This window comes from Denticeps clupeoides, chromosome 18 (assembly GCF_900700375.1).
Source record: "Denticeps clupeoides chromosome 18, fDenClu1.1, whole genome shotgun sequence".
Taxonomy (NCBI): domain Eukaryota; kingdom Metazoa; phylum Chordata; class Actinopteri; order Clupeiformes; family Denticipitidae; genus Denticeps; species Denticeps clupeoides.
In genome coordinates, this window is record NC_041724.1 from 14,952,454 (window position 1) to 14,977,278 (window position 24,825).

General features: G+C 43.6%; 2 protein-coding genes across 2 annotated transcripts; one reads left to right on the forward strand and one right to left on the reverse strand.

Moving 5' to 3' along the window:
* The first annotated feature begins 234 nt into the window (after positions 1-234).
* Positions 235-10,353, forward strand: hdac3 (histone deacetylase 3). The gene is made up of 16 exons (XM_028959934.1): positions 235-704; positions 863-1,072; positions 1,330-1,412; positions 1,492-1,634; positions 1,711-1,792; positions 2,434-2,490; positions 2,715-2,770; positions 2,917-3,050; positions 5,256-5,336; positions 5,413-5,486; positions 5,679-5,743; positions 5,992-6,081; positions 6,243-6,301; positions 6,397-6,476; positions 6,625-6,782; positions 9,674-10,353. The coding sequence occupies exons 2-16, from the start codon at positions 1,018-1,020 to the stop codon at positions 9,741-9,743; spliced, it is 1,287 nt and encodes a 428-aa protein (XP_028815767.1). The 5' UTR covers positions 235-704; positions 863-1,017; the 3' UTR covers positions 9,744-10,353.
* Positions 10,354-11,069: 716 nt separating this feature from the next.
* Positions 11,070-24,486, reverse strand: myot (myotilin). Its single transcript, XM_028960954.1, has 17 exons — positions 24,304-24,486; positions 18,486-18,528; positions 18,227-18,374; positions 18,029-18,082; positions 17,807-17,948; positions 17,704-17,727; positions 17,313-17,432; positions 16,983-17,124; positions 14,593-15,306; positions 14,104-14,248; positions 13,914-14,015; positions 13,346-13,383; positions 12,742-12,874; positions 12,464-12,671; positions 12,220-12,385; positions 11,861-11,994; positions 11,070-11,627 (listed from the first exon to the last, which is right to left on the reverse strand). The coding sequence occupies exons 2-17, from the start codon at positions 18,491-18,493 to the stop codon at positions 11,497-11,499; spliced, it is 2,409 nt and encodes an 802-aa protein (XP_028816787.1). The 5' UTR covers positions 18,494-18,528; positions 24,304-24,486; the 3' UTR covers positions 11,070-11,496.
* Positions 24,487-24,825: the final 339 nt, after the last annotated feature.

Genomic DNA, 24,825 nt, shown 5'->3' on the forward strand with positions numbered 1-24,825 from the left:
GATGGTTTGGGATGAGCTGGACCGCAGAGTGAAGGTAAAGGGGCCAACAAGTGCTAAACACCTCTGGGAACTCCTTCAAGACTGTTGGAAAACGACCTCTTGAAGCTCATCGAGAGAATGCCAAGAGTGTACAAAGCAGTAATCAGAGCAAAGAAACTAGAATATAAAACATGTTTTCAGTTATTTCACCTTATTTTGTTAAGTACATAACTCCACATGTGTTCATTCATAGTTTTGATGCCTTCAGTGAGAATCTACCAATGTAAATGGTCATGAAAATAAAGAAAACACATTGAACGTGAAGGTGTGTTCAAACTTGACCTGTACTGTATGTACCAACAAAGGCCAGACGTTATACCCACGTTATTATTATTATTAATGTTATTAATGTTAGTACTGTTATTAGTAGTAATGGTAGTTATTAAGAGAGTTCCCCCCTAGCAAGTCTGATGCATCATTCCTCTAACCTCTGAGTTTCTCTGTTTTCCTACAACTTTTGCTGCTCTGAAATTCTGATTATTATTATGTTATTATTATTACTATTTCATATAAAACTGTCGGGATCTGTAGTGCCATATTTTATGTACTCTCGCAATGTTCACAATGTTTTGTGGGTTTATACCTTTGTACTTAATGTTTTTTATTGATGGGAAACGGGCCCAGCAGTAGATTGTGCAAAACACAATCTCGCACACTATTATCAGGTAACCAGACACATTTTGAATAATATTGGTCTTCCTAATTAACTTTATGTCTCTTCCTAATTTTTCTCAGTTTTTTTCTTATTTATTTATTTATTGTTAAATTCTTGTAAATGTTTTTATTTTTTGTTATTATCAATGTTTGATTGTTTAAATTGAAGTATGAATGTCAGGTTATGGTCGCAGTCTGATGACGTCAACACAGGCGCAGGGCGCAATCTGATGATCGCTCCATTCAGGTCGCGGCTTGATGACGTACATTCCGAATGCGCGATAACAAAATATTTCTTGGTCCCTGGCTGGATTTACTGTTGCAATGAACAACAGAACGGCGTATTTTTACGACCCAGAAGTGGGGAATTTCCACTACGGTAAGATGAAGAAGAAGACAACGCTCGCGTAGTATCGTCTCATTTTATTTGTGCACACATTTAGCATTAGCCAGGATGCTTCCCGTAACAATATTTTACCTGCTAACCGCATCCGGGCTTTTGGAGACCATGCCATCTTACTGCACTCTCCCTGTTTAAAAATGGCTTAATGGTGTCATTTAGTAGGTTCCTTTTGCATGTCCAATGTTACAGTCCTTCATTTGATTTTATGCAGTGTTTTTTCCCTCTCCCTGAAGGTGCTGGGCACCCTATGAAGCCTCATCGTCTGTCTTTGACGCACAGCCTAGTTTTGCATTATGGCCTTTATAAGAAGATGATGGTAGGCATTCCTACGAACGATGGACTCCTGGAATCTCGGCAGTAATCGAAGTTGACGCGATGGTTGTGTATTAATGCAGGTGTTTAAGCCTTACAAGGCCTCCCAACATGACATGTGCCGCTTCCACTCGGAGGATTACATCGACTTCCTGCAGAAGGTCAGCCCGAACAACATGCAGGGCTTCACCAAGAGCCTCAATGCGTTCAACGTCGGCGACGACTGGTGAGGTGGCCTTTCACCGGCCTGCGACCGCCAGCGATGAGCGCCGCGGTGTGACCTCTCTTCGTTTCTCTTTCAGCCCTGTGTTCCCAGGTCTGTTTGAGTTTTGTTCCAGATACACAGGAGCCTCGCTACAGGGAGCGACACAGTTAAATCACAAGGTGGCCGTCTTTACTTTCACACTGAATGAAATACTGTCACCGTCAGTCACTTTTGACTACTTGAAATGTGAAGGTGATATATATATATATATATATATTTTTTTTTATAAAGGTCCCCTCATACTGTATCTGAAGTCTCTTTCTGCTTGTGTGTGGGGACAATTGCAGAAATTTCAGGTCTTTGTTTGTCTAAGTAGTCTGTTATACACATTATTTTATGTTTTATGTCCTATTACCCACTAAATACAGACTAGATTTCTAAAAATAGAATGTTTAGGGATGTTTTACATCCAGCCAACACTGCTTACAGCCCGTATGTTTATGAATGAAAATCATAGAGGAGCAGGATTAAAGTGAGGTTTGCTCTTCTCTTCACTATTATTCCAACTTCCAACTTGTACAAATATTTCTTGCTGTCCCAAGATTTTCAATACCATTTATTGAGTACAGCAGAAAAAAAATTGCAAAAATGTGCAGGCCTTTTTTGTTCTCATATAAGTGTTGTGTGGAATCTTTGAAATAAATGAATTATTAAAGGTTAATACAGGAATTTGTCCATACTAATGGAGATACTTTATGGATAATGTATATGTTCATATTTGTGTGTGTGTTTTTTTTTTTTTTTCTTCTTCTTCTTTCAGATTTGTGATATTGCTATTAACTGGGCTGGTGGGCTGCATCATGCCAAGAAATTTGAGGTAGATACCTGGATGCCATCTCTACCTACCTCTGTTTGGAAATTCCTTACTATTATACAGTACTTGTTTATACAAACAAGTGTGGAAATTAATTGCAACATTAATACAGACAAAATTACTGTTTCAAATAATGAAATTAAACAATCTTTCAAATAGTGGCATTTGTAGGATTTGGACGTGTCTGTGGGTTCCTATTTGATCAATTCATTTGCAATCTATTTTAGGCTTCGGGTTTTTGCTATGTGAATGATATCGTCATCAGTATCCTGGAGCTGTTGAAGTGAGTTGCCATGTCATTGTCAGAATTATCTATAGAAATATTCTCTTCTGTAGTTGTTTTGAGGTACACGGTTGATTTTTATTGCTGCTTTATTTACCGCTTGTCCATTTTACTCAAGCTGCATCTGACCGGTGTCTATTGAATAGGTACCATCCACGAGTGCTGTATATCGACATTGACATTCACCATGGTGACGGTGTGCAGGAGGCGTTCTACCTTACAGACCGGGTCATGACTGTGTCCTTCCACAAATACGGCAACTACTTTTTCCCTGGAACAGGTATCACATCAAATTGTGTCATTATGAATGGCCACATGTTTAACAATTATATAGTATGGGTGCAGTGGAACTATTGAACAGTTCAGTCTGTCCTGCATGGTCCAATACGCCTTTATGGAATGTGGGATTTCGGTCAAGGAAGATCCAGTGAATGGACATTTACTTGCGAGGAGGGCTGTTGTGCTTCCACCCACTCACCCCCACTCACACCATCACACCGTAACTGGAGCTGAACCTATAGTCACGTGGAGAGAAGGAGGCAAACCGTGAAGAAAACCACCACACAGACACTGGGATTTCCATCTTACTCGCCATTTTTTAACTTTCGGTATTTCAGCTTTTCCAGTTTGCACGACTCAATGTTCAGACATGAAATAATATAGAGGTCACCTATTACTTACTGTTACTTTTCTGTTCAGAAGTGAAAGTAAAATACAGGCAGAGCTAATTTTGAGCTAAAGTAAATTACACAAGTGCAGACTGTTGACTACGCCCACCACATAAACCACTGCAACTGATAGACAGCTGTCTTATCCAAAAGGATTTTGAGCAGACCTTCCCACCACAAATTGCTATACATGTATAGCAAACAATTAAGCAAGTTTCGGACTGTGCCATGGGACAGCTGTACGGTTGCCCACTTATCATATACAGGGAGTGCAGAATTATTAGGCAAATGAGTATTTTGTCCACATCATCCTCTTCATGCATGTTGTCTTATTCCAAGCTATATAGGCTCGAAAGCCTACTACCAATTAAGCATATTAGGTGATGTGCATCTCTGTAATGAGAAGGGGTGTGGTCTAATGACATCAACACCCTATATCAGGTGTGCATAATTATTAGGCAACTTCCTTTCCTTTGGCAAAATGGGTCAAAAGAAGGACTTGACAGGCTCAGAAAAGTCAAAAATAGTGAGATATCTTGCAGAGGGATGCAGCACTCTTAAAATTGCAAAGCTTCTGAAGCGTGATCATCGAACAATCAAGCGTTTCATTCAAAATAGTCAACAGGGTCGCAAGAAGCGTGTGGAAAAACCAAGGTGCAAAATAACTGCTCATGAACTGAGAAAAGTCAAGCGTGCAGCTGCCAAGATACAACTTGCCACCAGTTTGGCCATATTTCAGAGCTACAACATCACTGGAGTGCCCAAAAGCACAAGGTGTGCAATACTCCGAGACATGGCCAAGGTAAGAAAGGCTGAAAGACGACCAAAACTGAACAAGACACACAAGCTGAAACGTCAAGACTGGGCCAAGAAATATCTCAAGACTGATTTTTCTAAGGTTTTATGGACTGATGAAATGAGAGTGAGTCTTGATGGGACAGATGGATGGACCCGTGGCTGGATTGGTAAAGGGCAGAGAGCCACAGTCCGACTCAGACGCCAGCAAGGTGGAGGTGGAGTACTGGTTTGGGCTGGTATCATCAAAGATGAGCTTGTGGGGCCTTTCGGGTTGAGGATGGAGTCAAGCTCAACTCCCAGTCCTACTGCCAGTTTCTGGAAGACACCTTCTTCAAGCAGTGGTACAGGAAGAAGTCTGCATCCTTCAAGAAAAACATGATTTTCATGCAGGACAATGCTCCATCACACGCGTCCAAGTACTCCATAGCGTGGCTGGCAAGAAAGGGTATAAAAGAAGAAAAACTAATGACATGGCCTCCTTGTTCACCTGGTCTGAACCCTGGTCTGTGATCCATCATCAAATGTGAGATTTACAAGGAGGGAAAACAGTACACCTCTCTGAACAGTGTCTGGGAGGCTGTGGTTGCTGCTACACGCAATGTTGATGGTGAACAGATCAAAACACTGACAGAATCCATGGATGGCAGGCTTTTGAGTGTCTTTGCAAAGAAAGGTGGCTATATTGGTTGCTGACTTGTTTTTGAATGTCAGAAATGTATATTTGTGAATGTGGAGATGTTATATTGGTTTCACTGGTAAAAATAAATAATGGGTATATATTTGTTTTTTGTTAAGTTGCCTATTAATTATGCACAGTAATAGTCACCTGCACACAAAGATATCCCCCTAAAATAGCTAAAAATAAAAACAAACTAAAAACTACTTCTAAAAACATTCAGCTTTGATATTGAGTTTTTTTGGGTTCATTGAGAACATGGTTGTTCAATAATAAAATTATTCCTCAAAAATACAACTTGCCTAATAATTCTGACACTATTGTCTCCTGTGTCTTCCTCCAGGTGACATGTATGAAGTTGGGGCAGAGAGTGGTCGTTACTACTGCCTGAACGTGCCTCTGCGGGATGGGATTGATGACCAGAGTAAGTGTTTGTCCCTGTTCATCCCTGTCCCTTTTATTGATGTGGTCGAGGTTCTGAAAGGCCTCTGTTTTAACAGGCTACAGGCAGTTGTTCCAGCCTGTCATCAAGCAGGTGGTGGACTTCTACCAGCCAACCTGTATAGTTCTCCAGGTGAGGTCATAATTATTCCAGGATCTGGCCCAATTCTAGATTCTGAAAATCTGGTCACTGAATTAGTTGTACCAGTCAAGCTCCTGCCATGTTGAAAGAATTTGACTTAGTTTATTTATAAAGCCATTTTTTATTCACCATGAACAAGAAAAAGCTTATCGACAAATGATCAACAGATTATTTTGTGTGCAGTGTGGCGCTGACTCGTTGGGTTGCGACCGTCTGGGATGCTTCAACCTCAGCATACGAGGTCATGGGTAAGAACCCTTTTTTTTTACATAGTAAATAGTATCAACTTAAGCCTATTTATTGTTTCGGAAAGAGGGCGGCCAATATGATTCGATTATGCAGGAGGTGCTGTAGCTGCTGAGGAAGGCAGGAATCTTGTGTTAATCCAAACACAGTGGGCAGTGGGCAGCATCATAGAGGCTCAGCCAGCAAGTGTGAGATGCCCTCTAGTGGAAGGTGTGTGTGTTGCATCTAAGGAGTGTTTTATTTTTTACAGTGAATGTGTGGAGTTTGTAAAAGGCTTTAAAATCCCCCTGCTGGTTCTTGGCGGTGGAGGCTACACTGTACGAAATGTGGCCCGCTGCTGGTGAGTTGTAACACTCCTTGTGTTCAAAATAGTAGAAACGTGAAGAGGAATTTACATTTATTTCTCACTTGCAATCCATAACTGCAGTTTAAATAATTTATCAATTTTCTTTATCGGTTCCACCTTTGTGCATGTGATAATTTTTTTTATTTACCCTCTAGGACTTATGAAACTTCACTGCTGTTGGAGGAGTCCATTAGTGACGAACTGCCCTATAGTGGTAAGCTAAGTGTTACAATTTGCATTTGAAAGATTTATGTCTACATCTTTGTAACATTCATCATTCTTTGTAATACTTCTTTTCAATTCTTATAGAATATTTTGAGTATTTTGCGCCAGATTTCACGCTTCACCCTGATGTGAGCACAAGGATTGAAAACCAGAACTCTCGACAGGTTTGTGTGGTCTCTCTTTTTTTAAAACTGCGAATCATCTTTTTGACAGAAGGACAACACAAGTGCCACTTCTGCCACAGTATATTTTTATCTGATTTTGTGTTTGGGTTCAGTTCTGTTAATAAATATGAATAACTTTCCTCAACAGTACTTGGACCAGATCCGCCAGACAGTGTTTGAGAACCTGAAAATGCTGAACCACGCCCCTAGTGTCCAAATCCACGATGTTCCCTCTGACCTGTTGAGTTACGAGCGTGGAGATGAGCCTGACCCTGATGAGAGAGGCTCAGAGGACAACTATTCCAGGTGGGGCTGAGCCATAAATCCACAGAATTCTCCTTGCTGTGCTGCTGACAGGACTCACGACAAAACAAAACTTTAATATCTAGGAAAGTTTTATTCTAGCTGGTTGTGGGTGGTTTTGAATGATGACACTAGCGCTAAGTGTAGTGTAAAAAGCAAATATAGTGGTGGCTTCATTTATCAGACGTGCTTATCCAGAATGATTTACAATAAGTAGTGACAGGGACAGTCCCCCGGGAGACACTCAGGGTTATGTGTCTTGCTCAGGGACACAATGGTAGTAAGTGGGATTTGATCCTGGGACTTCGTGTGTTTTGGTTCATAGGTGGATGCCTAACCCACTAGGCTACTACCACACTACTACCACAATTTTTCCATTTTGTGACTAGACACTCTACTGTATTTTATGTTCAATGCTGAACATGGCACCTCCATGGACCAATAGAGAAATAAAAGTGCTGTATATATGATCAGCCCCAACATTATACCACCTGGCATTGGGTGGGTAAATTAGGATTCATGTGGCTGTAGTGTTGACCCTTTTCCTGATGGCCATGCCATCCTTCAGATGGCCATGCTACACTGCAAAAATGGTTTGAAGAACACATGAACAATGTGATTGTTTGACCTCCAAGCTGTCAGTCCAATCGAATATCTGCTCCCTGTGCGCCTTTCATGGCTGCTCACTGCTCACCAGGCGTGATGGGTTAAAAGCAGAGGACACATTTGATTGTGTGATCGTGTGCTGTCCTGCAGTGTTTCACAATGACAATCACTTCACTTTCATATCAAAACAAACTGTGCTCGGACTGTTTTGCTGCTAATTGCACTGTTCATTTAAAGTGGAATAGAGAATATTAGTAATGACTGAGTAAAAAGCTAACAAGACTGTTTTGAGCTTTATGGTGTTCCTCTTATAACTAGTAGATACTGAGGTTCAGAAGTAATATAGGTGAGTGCAGTAACTTGCACCCTCAGACTGGTGCAGTGATACACTAGCATGTTTGTGATTCCTTTTACTTTACTTTACTTTATTTAGCAGACGCTTTTATCCAAAGCGACTTACAAGAGGAAGACACCAGCAATTCTCGTTCGATTTCTATAGAATTTTGAGTTTACAAACTAAGAGCCCTGATAAGGCTTAGACTTGTCATTGAAGAGCATGCTCGGAGATTGTTGGGTGCTAGACTAAGAAAAATTATAATGTATTTATACATTTTGTATTTGTTTGTGCAATGTGTATGCATGTGCTTGTGTAAGTGTTAGATTTGTCTGTAATATTTTTGGAATAAGAGGGTTTTCACCTGCTTCTTAAAAGTGGTGATAGTCTCGGCTAGTCGTGTGGAGGAGGGCAGGTTGTTCCACCAGCCAGGGACAACAACGGAGAACAGAGATGATTGGAATCGGAGACCCCGTGAAGAAGGAATTTTTAGTCTCCTTTCGTTTGCTGATCTGAGAGAGCGTGCAGGAGTGTAGCTAGGTAGTAATGTGTTGATGTAGGAGGGCGCAGTTCCATTTACAGCCCTGTAGGCAGCATCAAGGATTTGAACTCCATGCGAGCAGCTACCGGGAGCCAGTGGAGGGAGGTAAGAAGAGGTGTAACATGGGTGTATTTTGGCTGATTGAAGATGAGACGGGCTGCCATATTTTGGATCATCTGGAGTGGTTTTATGGTGACTGCAGAGGCTCCAGCCAGGAGAGAGTTACAGTAGTCGAGTTTGGAGATGACCATTGCCTGGATGAGGAGCTGCGTAGCCTGTTGTGAGAGAAAAGGCCGAATCTTGCGAATGTTATAGAGAGTGAACCTGCAGGATCTGGAGATCGCAGCAATGTGATGGTTCAAACTCAGTTTGTCATCTATCCAAACTCCAAGGCTTTTTGCAGATGCCGTGGGTGTTAACAGTAGAGAGCCAATTTGAATTGAAAGGTTTTGCTGAGGGGAATTGTTGCCCGGAAAGATCAGAATCTCGGTTTTGGATAGGTTGAGTTGGAGGTGTCGCTCAGACATCCATGCCGATATGTCTGAGAGACAGGCCGAAATTTTTGTTGCTATAGTAGCATCTTCTGGTGGGAATGACAGATAGAGCTGGGTTTCATCAGCATAAGAGTGATAGATTCCATATCTGTGTGTCTGTTCTCACTGAGCACAGGTCAGATAAGAAACCATAAACCATTATTGATAATTCATGAAATATTAAGAGAATAAAAAGATTCTATTCTATATATTTACGGACAAGGATATGCAATCCAGCTTGTAGCACCCAATTATTGTGGCCGGATTGAGTGTTTTTGTGGTGGTCCCGTTGCTGTGTCGGGGGGTGATTCATTGGAGGGAGTGATCCCAGCTGTCTGAGCATATCTCAAATAAACATCTTTTGCAACTCATTACAGTCCTGATGAAAAAATATTTCTAAAATTTGGGGAAAGTTTCTTGATTGAATTCTGTGTTGAGCAACATAAGTGAATGAACATCTAGGAGACATTTAGTTTGGTTACAAAATCAAAATGATTGAGCAGTAGCCCTCAGGATGAAATACCCTTTAAAACATTTTTAAATACAAATCTGAAAGCGATAAGGAATGAGTTTCATCTGTCTAGCTATAAATGTATGCTGTGTTGTGTAAGGATGCACCACTAGGTGGCGCTGCAAACTCCAATAACTGATTCAACTCTTAATAATCTTTTGTCCTTGTATACAAAACCCCCCTTGCAGTGTAGAAGATCAAGTGAAAATGAAGTAAAAGGAGTCCAGACGGCTCTAAATGGAACTAAATGAATTGGCATGTTCAACTGGGTGTCTAATTTAAATACTGACAAATTTCAATACAAAATGATGTCAATGTCAGTCAATAATTTTAGATATAAATGGCAATTCCTTACATTTGTTTCAACAGGCCTGAACCTGCCAATGAGTTTTACGATGGTGACCACGACAACGACAAAGAGAGCGATGTTGAGATTTGATGTCATGCTGCCATTTAGCCAGTGGTCCAGTGGAGCCAGACTGAGCGGATGGCGTGCTCAACACCGAACATCAGAAAATGGACCTGTCCTGTTCAGGCGTGCAGGCCAGAACTGCCCCTCCTTTACTTGATTGTTAACATGTTAAATGTTGTCGCTATACTTTTACTTAATTTACGTAATTATAATGTTGGAGATCTAGGGGGACACGCATTCATTGGATCGGTTGACGTTGTACTTCTGTGGTTAATGAGAATGAACTCTCCTTGGGCTTCTCTCATGGTGCCTGCTATGCAGGGATGTGTGAGGAGCACGTCATTAAAAAGCCACTTTTTAAACTCCGTGACACTTTGCAGGGCTGTTTGCTCTGGATGAAGTGTGCATTTTCAAAAGCTGTAAACTTTTTATAAAAACACATTTAAAAAAAAAAAAAAAAAAAAAAAAACTGAGAGCAGAAAACTAATATGCTCCCGGAACTAATTTGTATTAGCAAATAAAAATATTTACACCATTATGGCATTGTTTGTTGTCATAGAAACTGGGCGGGCCCTACGTCACATTAAATGTGGGATGTTAATTTGTGTCAGTATGTATTTCAGTCATTGTGATTAAATTGAAGAAATTTAAGACCTTTTTGGTTTTTAAGACTTTGCAGCGTAATGCACCCTAATTTTTTTTCAAGGGCCAGAGTTTTTATTTAGAGTATATTATTTTATATTAACTTGTTATTTTTAAAGCCTTTGTCGATGTTAACAGACACATTACCTGCAGTATATTACCTCTACTGCTGTTATCTTTTGTCTTTTTATTTGTGAGTAATTTCTATGCATCTGCTGCACTGCTGTGACTGGATTACTCGCATTCTTGCTTTATTACACAGCTCACACTATGCAATATGACTGCCCTCCTCAACACCAAGACTGACGCAGCAGCGCCACGGACCAACTCGAACCCCGCCTTCTGTCTGCTGGATAGAAATGACACAAAACCACAGTCGTGTGAAGTTGCGACTGCTGTTCAAGAACATCGCTCTGTGTTAGCACCACTCCTGCTGCAGCTGCTTTACTGTAAAATAGAATTTATTTTCCCATATGCCAGTATAAAAGAGGTGTGTAAAGTCTACTTCATTGTAATACAGGGACAGGGCCAGTCAGGAAAGGAGCTTACTCTATGAAACAGATGGAGTGTAAACTCAAAAGTACTGGAAAGCAATAATAATACAATTCTAAAAGACAAAATTTACAGCAGATATAAAGGCAAGCTGAAAAGCTGAAACAAGGGGATGCAGTGAACGAGACAAGCGAAAAATGAAATAGAAAACTCAAAAAAAAAGGTCATCACAAAACTTTATTGCACATTCAAAACAATACACAAATACACCAATAGTTACTATATGCAAACAGACAAACATAAAACTTGGGCACAAAGCAAGCTAAAAAAAAAAAAAAAGTTATTAAAATTAAAACCATAACAAACAGCATCAAGACGTACACGCAAATAAGAAAAAAAATTGCCGCAACCTAGCAGAACATAAAAAGGTGCCGAGTGTGGTACCACATACCTTTTTTAACATTTTGAAGAAAAGAACACACCCAGTAAGGCACAAGTAAAGTGCATTTATGCTCTTCACAGTGGTTTGGGTGAAACCAATGCATTTAGTGACACGCGAGACCAACTACTGCATTCCCTCACTCACCAGTAAAACGTGAAAATATAAAAAGGGCCGGGACATGCGTGCTGTACGAGGCGGGACAGTCTATAGCTCCTCACTCTCGTAAAGAGGGGCTGTGTGGCGGGGCGTGCTCTCTGAGCCCAGCGTGGAGAACTGGTTGATCACCGGGGGCAGTTTCAGTGGCCGGGCTGGAGCAGGCGCCTTGTTGAGCCGTGCTGAAATGTGAGAAAATAAAAATACCTTAAAAAAAAAAAAGCTATGCAACCCTGGTAGAGGACGACCATTTATCATGAACGGAAGTTAAATGTTCACCTACATCTGCTGAATCCTTCCAGGAAGCGAATACTGTGACAAGACACTTACAGAACTGTGCCACGGTGCAGATGGTCTGCAAGTAATCTTATAGCTCCTACATATATTGGAAAATTCCAAAAAGGAATTAACTCACTTCCGACATCCAGACGAGCATTACAGGTAGACATTCCCGCCTCGTTGATGGCTGAAACCGTGTACCAGCCTGCGTCAGACTTCTGCACGCGATCCATGAGGAGACAGAGTCGGCCTGAGCCGTCCTGAGTCAGGCTGCGGGGGCGAGGGGAACGGCAAAGATTAAAACATAGAAAAGCTCATGGCTCAAGATGAAGAAGCAGGTCTTAAGCAGTATCTCAAACTACAAATGCACTGAAATGACATCATAATAAATTGTGCAATTTGATTGGCTGAGAGGGCTCAGATTTGTTAATTTCATTAGAACACCCCTACAGAACATGAATCGGAGGTTGAACCACCAGTCCCTGGCCTGCTGACCTCATGCGGTTGGGGTCAATACGCAGCATCTCTTTGTCCTTCTTCCAGTAGAGCTGAGGAGGAGGGGAGGCAGAGACCTTACACTCCAGCCTCACCATGTCCCCCTCCAGCACCCGAGAGTTCTGCATCTTCATGACGAACATGGGCGGCCGCAGCATCTCCTGAGCTGTGAAGGACCCAAAAGGTTTCAGGTAAGAGCAGGCTGCACACAGCCATGAAGCTGGGGGGTCCGCACCGCCCTCACCAATCACGTCCAGCCGGAGAGAGAAGCGAGCCTCGCCAGCGCGGTTCTTGGCCACGCACTCGTAAACGCCGGCATGGTGGACGGTCACGATCTCAATGATGAAAGAGTGGACGCCCTTCTCGCTCACCAGCATCTTATGGTAGTCGTCTGGGCGGATGGCTTTCCCATCCAAGTACCATGTGACATCTGGCGTGGGTAAACCCCCAACCTGCAGTACGGAGCATTCAGACCCACACAGCCCAGAACTTAACTTTTTTTTTTTTAAGTGCGACTCGTACCTTGAAGTCAACCCGGCAGAAGCGGCCCTCCTCCACCATCATGTCCTGAGGAACCTGCAGGAAGCGCGGTCCATAGCACTTCTCCTGGATGGAGGAGCCTTCAGTGCCCTCAGAGCTCGACAGATGTTTACTCCTGCAGGCCAGAGAAGGAGATTGAGGAAAAGGGGGATCTGGTTCATCTTCCTCAAAGGCCAAACTGGTTCTGTACAGGAAGCTAGGAAACCAATCCTGTACACGCTATGAAGTCAGCTCAACATTTTCACAAAAAAAGTTACTTAAATACTGGCCTAATTGATTTTCGGGCATATTGTCTGGTTATGGTCAGAGTTTCAAACTCAACACAAAACCGGACTAAAATCATAGAAGCATTTGACAGAGTTAATAAATAGAACATTTGAATTGCTCTAGCCGAAATCAAACATCCCCAGTCTACCGAGATCTCATCTGTAAAGGACGGCTACATGCAGTAGTGATGGACAAATGCTCAGGCTCAAGCTGCTAATAATATCCACATTACGGCATGGCTCTGTGGTGAACTCTGTGTGCCAGGAAAAAAAGTCTTCAGACTGGCAGACGCTGGTCGGCTCAGACCCAGGTCACTCACCATATTCCACCCATGGGTCTTCCCTCTGGAGAGTCCGGCTGCAAACAAAGGAGGAGGGAGAGAGTATAAAATTCCAAACATTTACACACACATTATAGAAAGAAAAATGATAATAATAATAATAATAATAATAATAATACAAGTTGTCCTGGCAAATGATCGCTGTACTCCAAACAATCATATGAATGCCAAACTAGCAAAATAGTCACGTTTCACATTATGAAAGATGCATTGGACATCATTTCATTTATCATTTATGAGGCACGCAGCTCATTAAAAGCCAAGGTCTGTGAGATGGCATGTCCCCTTCGGGTGTCCCCACGGTTACACGTGTGACGTAGGTGGGCCTTGGGGGGCAGATTGCTTTAGACCCATGTAATGGCACATGGACTTTTCTCACCTGCTATTTGTAGCCCGGGGACAGACTGTTATCAGTCACAGCGAGTGGCGGACAAAAATGCCTGCCAGATTATTCCGGGTTATGGGGGGTGGTTGCGGACAGCCATTGTGATGAGCACAAAGGAATTTAGGAAAGGGGGCAAACAGAGGTGCCCCTTTTTTTCCTGACCTGGTCAGGCTGGAGGTCGGGCAAATCCTCCAGGTTGAAGACCGAAGCGGCGTTATCCGGCCCCAGCAGACGGCGAGCCATGCGCTCCTCGTAAGACAGTTTCTGCGGGTACAGGAGAGGGGAGCTGATGTCGGCCCGGCCCGGCAGAGGAGCTACAGGCCAGTCGAGGTGCGCGAGGACGCGCCACTACCTGGCTATTCCGCCTGTGAGCCTCTTTGCAGCGGAGTTTCTTCTCCAAGTCCTGGATAAGTGCATCCTTGGAGCCCTGGATCTCCTCATCGGTGGAACGTGACACGGGCCGGGAGACCGTCTTCTTCAGAATGGGCTTGGGAAGACTACAGGACAAAAATAACAACTTTACACCCAATCTAGTGTAACTAACAGAACAAAAGTGGCTTGTGTGAGAATTCTGTGAGCCATATTTTCAAGACATGAATATGGCATTAGAAATAGCTAAAAACAACAATTAATCGCTTGCTAGTTTCCCATTTAGAAGAGGAGTGAGATGGATTATCGGAGATTTTATTAAGGAATACTGATTGGCTGTGTTCTCCTCCAAAATCCCCTCTCCGGTCAGGCTAAAGATATCTATATGGTGAAATAATCTGCTAACTGCACACATACGCCACTTCACGTTCCAGCTGGACCACGTGGTTGTCATGTGTGAGCGGGATCTCACGTGTTGGAAGTTCCTGGTTTGTAGCCGACCGGCAGGGAGATGCAGGATTTCTGCGGTGGAGGGTTGCCACCCATCATTGAGGGAGCATTGGTGGGACAGTCTGCAGGCAGGGCAGCTGGAGGCGCGGAGAAGCTCTGGCCTGGACCTCGCGGAGGCTCTGCAGAAGCAGCCGGGGCGGCGGGCTGGGAGGGAAGGACGGAGCAGAGGAAGGCCGCTGGAGAGGGCCTGTCAGCCGGCTTCTCAGCAGGCTTCCTGCTGGAGACCTGGGGGTACACGGTCACACTGGAACGCATGGGGGGCCGGGTTGGCGACGTCGGTGGGGACGAGGGGCTGAGGGACGGGCTAACGGAGGACGCTGGTGTGGCGCTGGTGGTGCCCAGGCCAGAGGAGGTGGAGAGGGACGGCGAGGGCTTGGCATTACCGTTGGCATGGAGACTGTTGTAGGATGGCGCCTGGAAGTGCGGCTGGGACTGGATGAAGTGGCGTGGGCGCTCGTAGTTGAAGGCAGTGGGCGGGTAGAGCGATGGGGAAAAGGTGGGGAGGTTGGTCACACTCATGTCAGAGGAGCTCGTTACGCGGGGCGGGGTGAACGGCTGGGCGCTGGAAGTGGGTGTGGCTTTCTGCAAGTTTGGACCAGCTAGGCTATGACTGCACACTTCCTCGGTACTGCTGGGCACCTCAGCACTTTCCTTGATCGGCTGAACCTCAGAAGATCTGGACGGGGGAAAAAAAAAAAAAAAAAGATAGATAATTAAAAAACTGTTTATTAACTTTTACTCGAAAAGGCAATAATTACACAACATACAAATAGAATATATATTTTTGATTATGGCTGAGAGCTGATTGAAAGTCGATAAATTAAAATGTACAAATGTAACAGGTAAAGGTGAAAACAGTGCACCCTCTGGCCAGCTTCTCTCATTATGTGGTACAACCCTTTTCAGCACCGTATTAGAATAAATTCTTACTAGCTGAACATCCAGCATATGTTTAAACAATTAAACTCGGGAAAAAAATGACCTTGTTCTTTTGTTGCCATTCAAATTTTTCGAAATGATATCAAGTAAAAATACACATGAAAGTACTTGCTGCCACCACTCTCGCTACACTAGATGATTCATAAATGATGAAAAACCATGTCAGAAATTCACCCCAGCCTGCGCCGCTCTTAAAGCTCCCAATGGCTAAAAGCGGCAGCATGGAGAGCCGGGCCTGACATCAAGCAGCAGGTGCGTCTCGCTTACCGCCGGCCCGCTGGACGCCTGCTGTCTGAAGGACACGCCGGGGAAAGGGTTACGTTACATGCCTCAGCTACACGGCTTTGTAAAGGAATAAACGCGTACCTGCGTAAATAAAGAATGAACACGGTTTCTGCTCTTTGCGTTCGTACAATATAGAATAAGATATGTAGTATTAGCAGCAGTAAAAGGACGCACAGCAGGAGGGGCGCTGGCCACACGGTGGGTTTAAACAGAAGAGGGTCACCTGACTTGAGTTTAAAAAGAAAAAAGTAATGGACACACAACACAAAGTACGCCTATTTGGCAACAAATGAAAGGAATGTTAAAGTCAGATCCACAAGGTTCACCTCCATCTAAATAGTAATGGAAATTGAGGAAGAATAAAGAACTTAAAATAAAATTCCAAGAAAAAAAGACAAACCATGTACAGTAGAATACTTTTTTGCGGTGCAGCCTGTTGTGCTGCATTACCGTTGGTTTGCACATCAGGTGTGTGTTGAAATGGACAGAAAACTCCCAAAAACACACACACTGTGTACACAGATAACACACTACAATAAAACACATTCATAATCCGCTGTAAACAACAAAAACCCCAACACATGAAGTGCTGAAAAGGCAGAACGCAGGTGACCCCCAGAAAACATCGTGGCGGGAAATAAATAAGTAACTCGACAGAAGAAGCGCATTCGGTACAAAATAAAGCATCGAGACGACGAACACGTGCAGATCTGCGGTCTCGAACGTCAAAACACCCCAGAGGTCAGAGGTCACGCCGGACCTCGCGCCGCAGCTCACCTGTCGGAAAATCCCGACGCGGCGAAAATTGGCTTTGCACCCGCGCAAAAGTCCTCGAAAAGGGAACATCTCACAAGCGCTTACCTCAACTGCGAGCCATGGAACAAGACAGCGAGAAGGTCACCCTGCCAGGTGACAGATACGCGCGCCCCTTTATCGCTGGCCCGCGCCCGTGACGTCAACGTAGCCACGCCCCCCCGGGCCGAATCCCCACTAGTACACGAGGAGTATATATAGCTCCTGGTCCCCACCGTGCAATCCCTGCAGAGGGAGGAACCTTTCCACGCAGCAGACTTTTGTCAGTGAAAATGGCGACTCTTGTCACCTTTACAGGCCGGACGGTGAACTCACAGGTCCGGGGAGGCGGCCGACTCGTCCTCTGGGCTGTCGGGCCACTCTGGAGGGGGGATTCCAGCCGCATCCTGCAGCAGGGCGGGCAGTTCCTCCTGCACCGGCGCGCCAGGCTCCTGTTCCTCTTCTGCCAGAATGTTCTCTGAGAACAGAGAGCTGAGGCAGTCAGCAGTGGACCACGTCACATTATTAAAAAATGGAATTTTTCATGAAAAATATTGAAATATTACATTCTGGCATACATTTAAATCTGTGATCTTACTGTCAATGAAACTCGCAGCTGTGTTGTGCAAAATGCCGTACAGCTCATTCATCTACAAATACACTCACCAGCATAAACCTCCAACAAGCAGCTGCACGACACAGTTCCAAACTGGTTCCCAGCAACACACTTGAACGTCCCTGAATCCTCAGGGTAGGCCTCGGTTATGACCAGGGTGCAGAGCTCCTCTGAAGTGCAAGGCAGAGATGAAAAGTAAGAATGTTTCTATAATCTGGTCTGAATAAGATGATAAGGTGGGCTGTGGTTGGCCTAGCGCGTAACGAAACTGCCCACTGCTCACCAAGGGTGATGGGTTAAAAGCAGGGGACACATTTCGTTGTTTCACAGTGACAAACACTCCACTTTCATGGGTGCTCAAGCCTGCTTATAAAATAATGCAGGTACTGTTACGGGGCTCTTCTGTGCAGTGCTTTTTTTTGTTTTTTTTTTAGTACTCACCAGGGACGGATGCGGAACTGGCTTCTGTAAAGCAGAGCGGAGACAGTTAAGCACCGGACAAGAGGTGAGCCTGCATGCGGCCTCTTTTTAAAAGGACACTTACTCTTCCTCAGGATGCGGAAGTCAGCCGAGTCCACGATCTGCTCCTCCTCCCGGTACCAGAGCATCTGCAGTGGCGGCGTCCCGCGGATTCGGCACTCCAGCACCACCAGCTGACCTTTCACCGTGCTCACATCATACAGGCACTGAGGGGGAGGGAGAGCAGGGCAGATGTAGAACGCGCCACTGCGCCTCTATGCTCTGACAGTAGGTGGCAGTATGTTACCTTGACGAATGTTGGGGCCACTCCCCCTTGATGACTGTATGATGGGCTCTCTGTCTAGATAATGGACAAAAATTCAACAAATCAGCCATTTTATTAAGTTGTACGTGTGTGGGTGACATTCCTGTACTGTTATGCTGAATGCTGATGTGTGTGTGTGTGTGTGTGTGTGTGTATGTATGTGCGTGTGATTGGCCCTACCCTCTGTGAACTGATACATAGAGGCTGTATCAAGCTGGAGTGTCTCTGTTGGACTAGTGTGGAGGAGGAGGAAGATGATGAAGAGGACAATGTCTCTCTGGAGCAGCTGGAGATGGTCAGGGACACTGTGCTAGTTTTCTTCTGGACTCTGAAGAGCAGGTGGTGTTTAAACCATTAAACAATGATGGGACATAAAAATTCCTATTCTAATAGACATGTACCCACAAGGGAACTAGGCATTATGGGAAATGTTGCTTACTGTGCCATGGCTCAGGCGTTCTCCAGCGGTGTTCTTGTGAGTTCTGTAAAACGGTGTAGATGCTCAGGAAATGATGAATAATAAGCTGAATGTACAGTCCCTGACAAAAGTCTTGTAGGTTGTGTACAAATTGACCTCAAGTGCTGCTGAAATATATTTCTAATCAAGAGTTTTTATTTTTACAAGAAATGGCCCATTTTATTCCCAACAGCTTTTGTAATAATGTTTCGGTGCAAAATGAATCAGAAAGTATTCTAATATTCCAAGCTCGGTAAAGCCCATTGAGTCAATTATTGCAAAGACACAAGTGTTGTTGCCTTCTCATATGAGCTTCATCTGTGACTAATAATGGATCAGTTAGGTGTCCGGTGTGTATAAAGAGAAGCCCAGTACACTAGACCTTCACATCAACTGCAGCTAGACCTCTGCAAACATGCCTAACATTCACCCTGAGACTAAAGTGTTGATTATCAAGAGATCCACTGCTGATGTGGCAGACACCTTCAATGTGTCTCAGCATCAAGTACAGAGGATAAAAAAAAGATTTGAAGACACTGGAGATGTTTTTGACTAGTCCAGGTCAGGCAGACCCCGCAAGACAACTGCTTGAGAGGACCATTTGTTTTCCTCGAAAATCCAAGGCCAGCCCATTTTCCACTGCAGCAGAGCTCCACGAGACCTGGTCACCTGAGGTCCCTGTGTCAACCAGAACAGTTTGTCGGATTCTGTCTCGAAATATCCTCCATGGTTGAATCAGTACCCAGAAACCAGCCCTAAACAAAATACAATTGAAAACCGTGTGGCATTTGACAATGCCCACAGCCTGCTAAAAGGATGGATGCTGAAAAAGTGGCATAAAGTGGATTTTTTCAGATGAATCTTCTGTTGAATTACACCACAGTCGCTGAAAATATTGCAGGAGACCTACTGGAGCCCACATGGATCCAAGATTCATAGAGAAAACAGTGAAGTTTGGTGGTGGAAAGATCATCAGAGTCAGAATCGTATTTATTGGCCAAGTAAGTGCAAGCACATACAAGGAATTTGATTCCAGTAGATGGTGTCTCTCAAGTACAAAATAGGAAAAAAACAACATCAACAAACAACAACAACAATGTGCAAGGATGTGGTAAGTGTTATTGTACAAGTTGTGGATTTGTTTGTGATTTATAAATAACTATATCTACTTTTTATGAAATAAACAGGCAAAAAACTAAATCCTATATACAAGTGTACATAAAGTGCATTGTGCAATGATGATTTGCAGTATCAGCTGTTTAGGAGGGAGATGGTGAGGGGGAAGAAATCATGGTCTGGTGTTACATCCAGTATGGGTGTGTGTGAGAGATCTGCAGGGTGGAAGGCCAAATTCTGCGGCAGAATGGTGCTCCATCACATACTTCCATCTCCACATCAAAGTTCCTCAAGGCAAAGAAGACCAAGATGCTCCAGGATTGGCCAGCCCAGTCACCAGACATGAACATCATTGAGCATGTATGGGCTAGGATGAAAGAGGAAGCATGGAAGACGAAACCAAAGAATATTGATGAACTCTGGGAGGCATGCAAGGCTGCTTTCTTTGTTATTCCTGATGACATCATCAATAAATTGCATGAATCCTTGCCAAACCACATGGATGCCGTCCTTCAAGCTCACAGCACCACAACTTCATTCACTGACATATTTTTGTATTTGCAGTAAATTTGTTCAATTTCTATGTAGGCGACAAAACTTTTGTCTTAGTTTCAGTGAAACAAATTGATTTCAATGCATTAAACGGCATTTGGTAGGTTTTATCTTTTCATATTTCTAACACCAATTGATTCATTAAAAGTCAGGTTAATAGCAGGTGTTTCTACAAAACAGATAAGCGACAAGACTTTTGTCAGGGAAAATTAAATTGCAGACTAACTAACTGGCCAAGTCTTAATTGTGTTGAGCACAAAGGTACTGAACCAACCTCATTAAAAGCCCCTCCCAGCTCAGTGACTTCATTTACACAGAATTCCCACTGCACTATGTAATTTATGAGAACGCTCAATTGTATCCTGTACAGCCTTGGAATGAAATGCATTCAGCATAACTCTGTACCTTGCCAGTTTTTTTTAATCAGGCAGTGGGAATGAATGCTTAAATATAGACCCCTAAATTCTCTAGAATTAAACAACTAAAATGACATTTTACTTCTGTTGATATGATCATGGGGTGGTAGTAGCCTAGTGGATAACACAATTGCCCATGAACCAGAAGACCACAAAGTCACCCCACTTAATACCACTGTGTCCCTGAGCAAGACACAGTTTCCATGGGGACTGCCCCTGTAAGTTCTAAGTTGCTATGGATAAGGACATCTGATAAATGGCATAGAAGTAACAGTAAATCATGTCTAGACCAATCAGGGGATTTTCACAGTTGATTTGAAGTGTCATGGTCCGGATATGTGTTTTGGTCAGGAGTTTTCAAATTTAGTGTGCATTCCCCTAATTACCTGATTGTGTCACATGATGTGCTAAGTATAAATGTATCCTGTTTGTGCCCTGTCCCTGCTCGGTCATTGCGTTTCCACTGTACCATCTGTGGATCCTGCATACATCAACAACTACAGACCGGTGTCTCTTCTCTCATTTCTTTCTAATGTTCTTGAACACTGTGTCTACTGTATTTGTCTCAGAACAATCTCATATATCCCAACCAGTGTGGCTTCAGAGCAGGTCATTCAACAGAGAGCACCCTTCTGGCTGTTTCTGAGGAGCTACATGCGGCCTCTTGTCCTCTCTGCAGCATTTGATACAGTTAAGCACAAGACTCTCCTGTTCATCTTGATGAGACTTGGAATTCGGGGCTCAGCATTGAAATGCTTTGCTTCCTATCTTGATGAGCTGTCTTACCAAGTGACTTGGAAAAGATCCATATCTGCTTCACGCAGACTCTCAACTCGTGTCCCTTAGGGCTCAGGTTCTCTCCTTTTCACTTGGTGAAGTCATTTCCTCACATGGGTTACCCTACCACTGCTATATTGATGACACAACTTATCTTCTCTTTGCCTCCCTCAGATTTACATGCCGCTTCCAAAATGTCTTACTAATATTTCATCCTGGATGGCAGACCATCATCTAAAACTCAATCCCACCAAAACCGAACTAATATTCATGGCATCAGATTCTTCATCACATCAGGATTCTGCTATCTACCTGAACAACTCTCAGATCTCTGCTTCTGAATCTGCACGCAACCTTGAAGTAACTATAAACAACCAACTTTCTTTCTCGACTCACATCACCAATCTTTCCCACTCATGTAGATTGCTTCTCTACAATATCAGACATATCTATCCTTTTTTATCAACACAAGCCACCCATATACTGGTTCACTCCCAAGTAATCTCACGACTGGATTACTGTAACTCGCTTCTAGCAGGTCTACCTCTGTCTGCCACCCGCCTCTACAACTAATACAGAACCTTCCCAAATTCTCCCACACCACCCCACTGCTACACTCCCTCCACCGCTAAAGGTACAAGGAAGATATTCATCTTCCTGTCTTGGCCCCTAGGTGGTTTAATGAACTTCCCCTCGAGGTCAGAACAGCTCAGTCACTGAGTATTTTCAATCTTTAGAGAATACTTTGGCCAACTTTCTAACTAACTAACTAACTTTCTAATAATCTGATTTATGCAAGAAAAACTACAACCGAGTGAATAAAATGATTGAATTCATTGTTTGAGTCCTAGTGAACCAAAACTGATTACTTAATTGATGGTAACATCAGAGCATGTTGTAAGTCACTCTGGATAAAAGTGTCTGCCAAATGGTGTAAACGTAAATGTGTACTGCTACGAGGGTCTATGTGCCTCTTGTCCAGTTAAAACCCTGTTTTGTTGGTCATGTGAATGTATCCTTTTTTCTCTGCCATGCATTGATCCATGATTGGAAGTCCTACCAGATTACAGAGCCTCAGTTGAGTTGCCAGCCGCAGCCAGACTGGTGACGGTTCTTCAGCCGTGGTGTTACTTTTACACTCACACCATATTCAGAATGTCTAGAACCACTAGGTGTCTGGCAGAATCTGAAAACTACTGTTCACAAACACTGTCCATCTAATCTGACTTAGCTAGAGCTGTTTTGCAAAGAAGAATGGGCAAGTCTCTAGATGTGCAAAGCTGGTAGAGACATACCCTAAAAGACTAGCAGCTGCAACTGCAGCAAAAGGTGGTTCTACAAAGTATTGGCTCAGGGAGCTGAATAATTACGCACACCCCACTTTTCAGTTATTTATTTGTAAAAAATGTTTGGAATCATGTATGATTTTCATTCCACTTCTCAAGTGTACACCACTTTGTATTGGTCTTTCACATGGAATTCCAATAAAATTGTTTAATGTTTGTGACAAAATGTGGAAACGTTCAAGGGGGCCGAATACTTTTGGAACCCACTCTATGAAGTGCAGGTACATCTATTCTGATTTTATAATAAATGATTGCAATTAGTCGACCATGTAGTCAACTCTGTAGTTTACTCTGGGCAGCGACTGGACCCAGTGATTAGAATTAAACCCTACCAGCGAGATCCCATTTCTGTATAAATAGTCATTTAATGACAACAAACGCCAAGAGGGTGACAGAGGAAAGTGAAGCTGCTTACAAGTAGCTCATCATACAGTTACATAATGGTCTCAATAATAATATTTATTTGTATGATTGTTATGCAGAGAAAAATAAATGCAAAAAAGAATCTAATCGTACATAGCTGTTTAATTTCCATTTTCTTTAGGTTTTTGTATGATCTTAGGAAATTATTGGTCACTTTTTGTACTTTTTTAAATGTAATTTTTCTACTCATACTGACCGACCATGCAATGGCTATACAAAGGCATGTGCTCCCTTAATGTTGACTCCATGACTACAGCCTTGAAAGGATAAAAATATAAATCTAACTTAATTATTATTCACTTATTTTTACTGTGAAAACAATGTAATGTGGTGTAACGTGACACCTCATTCGGCTACCTTCACTTCCTGCATTTAAAATATCCATAATTTCTCGCTATTTCCTTGTAAACAGGCCATCCTGATTAGGACCCGAGGTGGTTCCATTCGCTGTACTTCAGGATTCAGTTTCTGGGCCTTGCAGCCCGACTGGGGTGGAGGAAATCCGAGCCAAACCAATATAGCCCTGGCTTCTGTGAGTTGAATTTAGAAACACTTGTGTTGAGATAAATCTCCACCAACCCCCTCTCACACACACAGCATAATTTTCTGATTAGCGGCCATCTAAAGAAACAAAGCAGGAGACAACGCAGAAACAAACTACATGACTGAAATGAACACCAAAACCTGAGAAAAGGTGATTTTCACCAGTTCACTCAGGACAAACAGCATTAAATCTGCCAGAGGGACATCCCATCAGCCACTGCAGCGGCTCATCTTATACCCAAAAACAGTTTACTTCACCACTCGGGCTCACCATTCCTGGAGCAGCTCTGCTTTAACCCCTGGGTCTGTATCCACCCATTTTTTTTCCTGTCCACTGACCTCATCTCTGCTTCTCCTCTGCAAAGTTAGTGATGCTCTGCACACAACACACAAAAACACACACCCCGTCCACTAACAGCTGTCTCAGCTGAGACTCGACATGTTCCCTAGGCCCAGCAAAACCAGCCAGCCAGAACCGCATCCACTGCTTGGTTGCGTTGGCCTGCAAAGCCCGACTCTGAGATTCAGAAGCTATAATCTCAGGTACCGGATCATTTGAGTCTCCAAACTGGCTTCCCCTGGTGTTCGGCTTTTTGTAAACGGACCCAGCGATCCATGCAGCCTTACCGTCCAAGAAACACGCAGCTGACTGACTGAAGCTGTGCCTCAGGGGTGGGGCAGGGTGTGGCAGGGCGTGGTCCTGGGTGTCCCTTTCTCACGTGTTCCTGTGGCAGTGGAACCAGCGGCAGGTCCCTTCTTATCACCCAGTTTCCAAAAAAAGTGAGGGGGGCTGCTTTGGCCACTAGTTACAGTGCAGTGGAGAGAGGGGTTCATGGGCGGAGCCAGCGAGAGGAAGTGAGGTCAGGCAGGTTTGGATTACGCTTCAGGTTACAACACAGCTGAGCACACAGTTCATGAGCAACTGACCCACCCCAACCTCAAGCACATACATAAATATAGAAATAGGGGCAGGGAACTCTACTGAGAACCTTGGCAGGGAGTGAACAGCAGGGTGTGCACACTTGTATACAAGGACCTAGGACAAATTTATTAGAAGAAACTAATTAAAAGGGACAAAAATGGGCCACTAAAGTCCCCGTCCACACACACTCATGGCTGCCCACTGCTCACTAAGAGTGATGGGTTAAA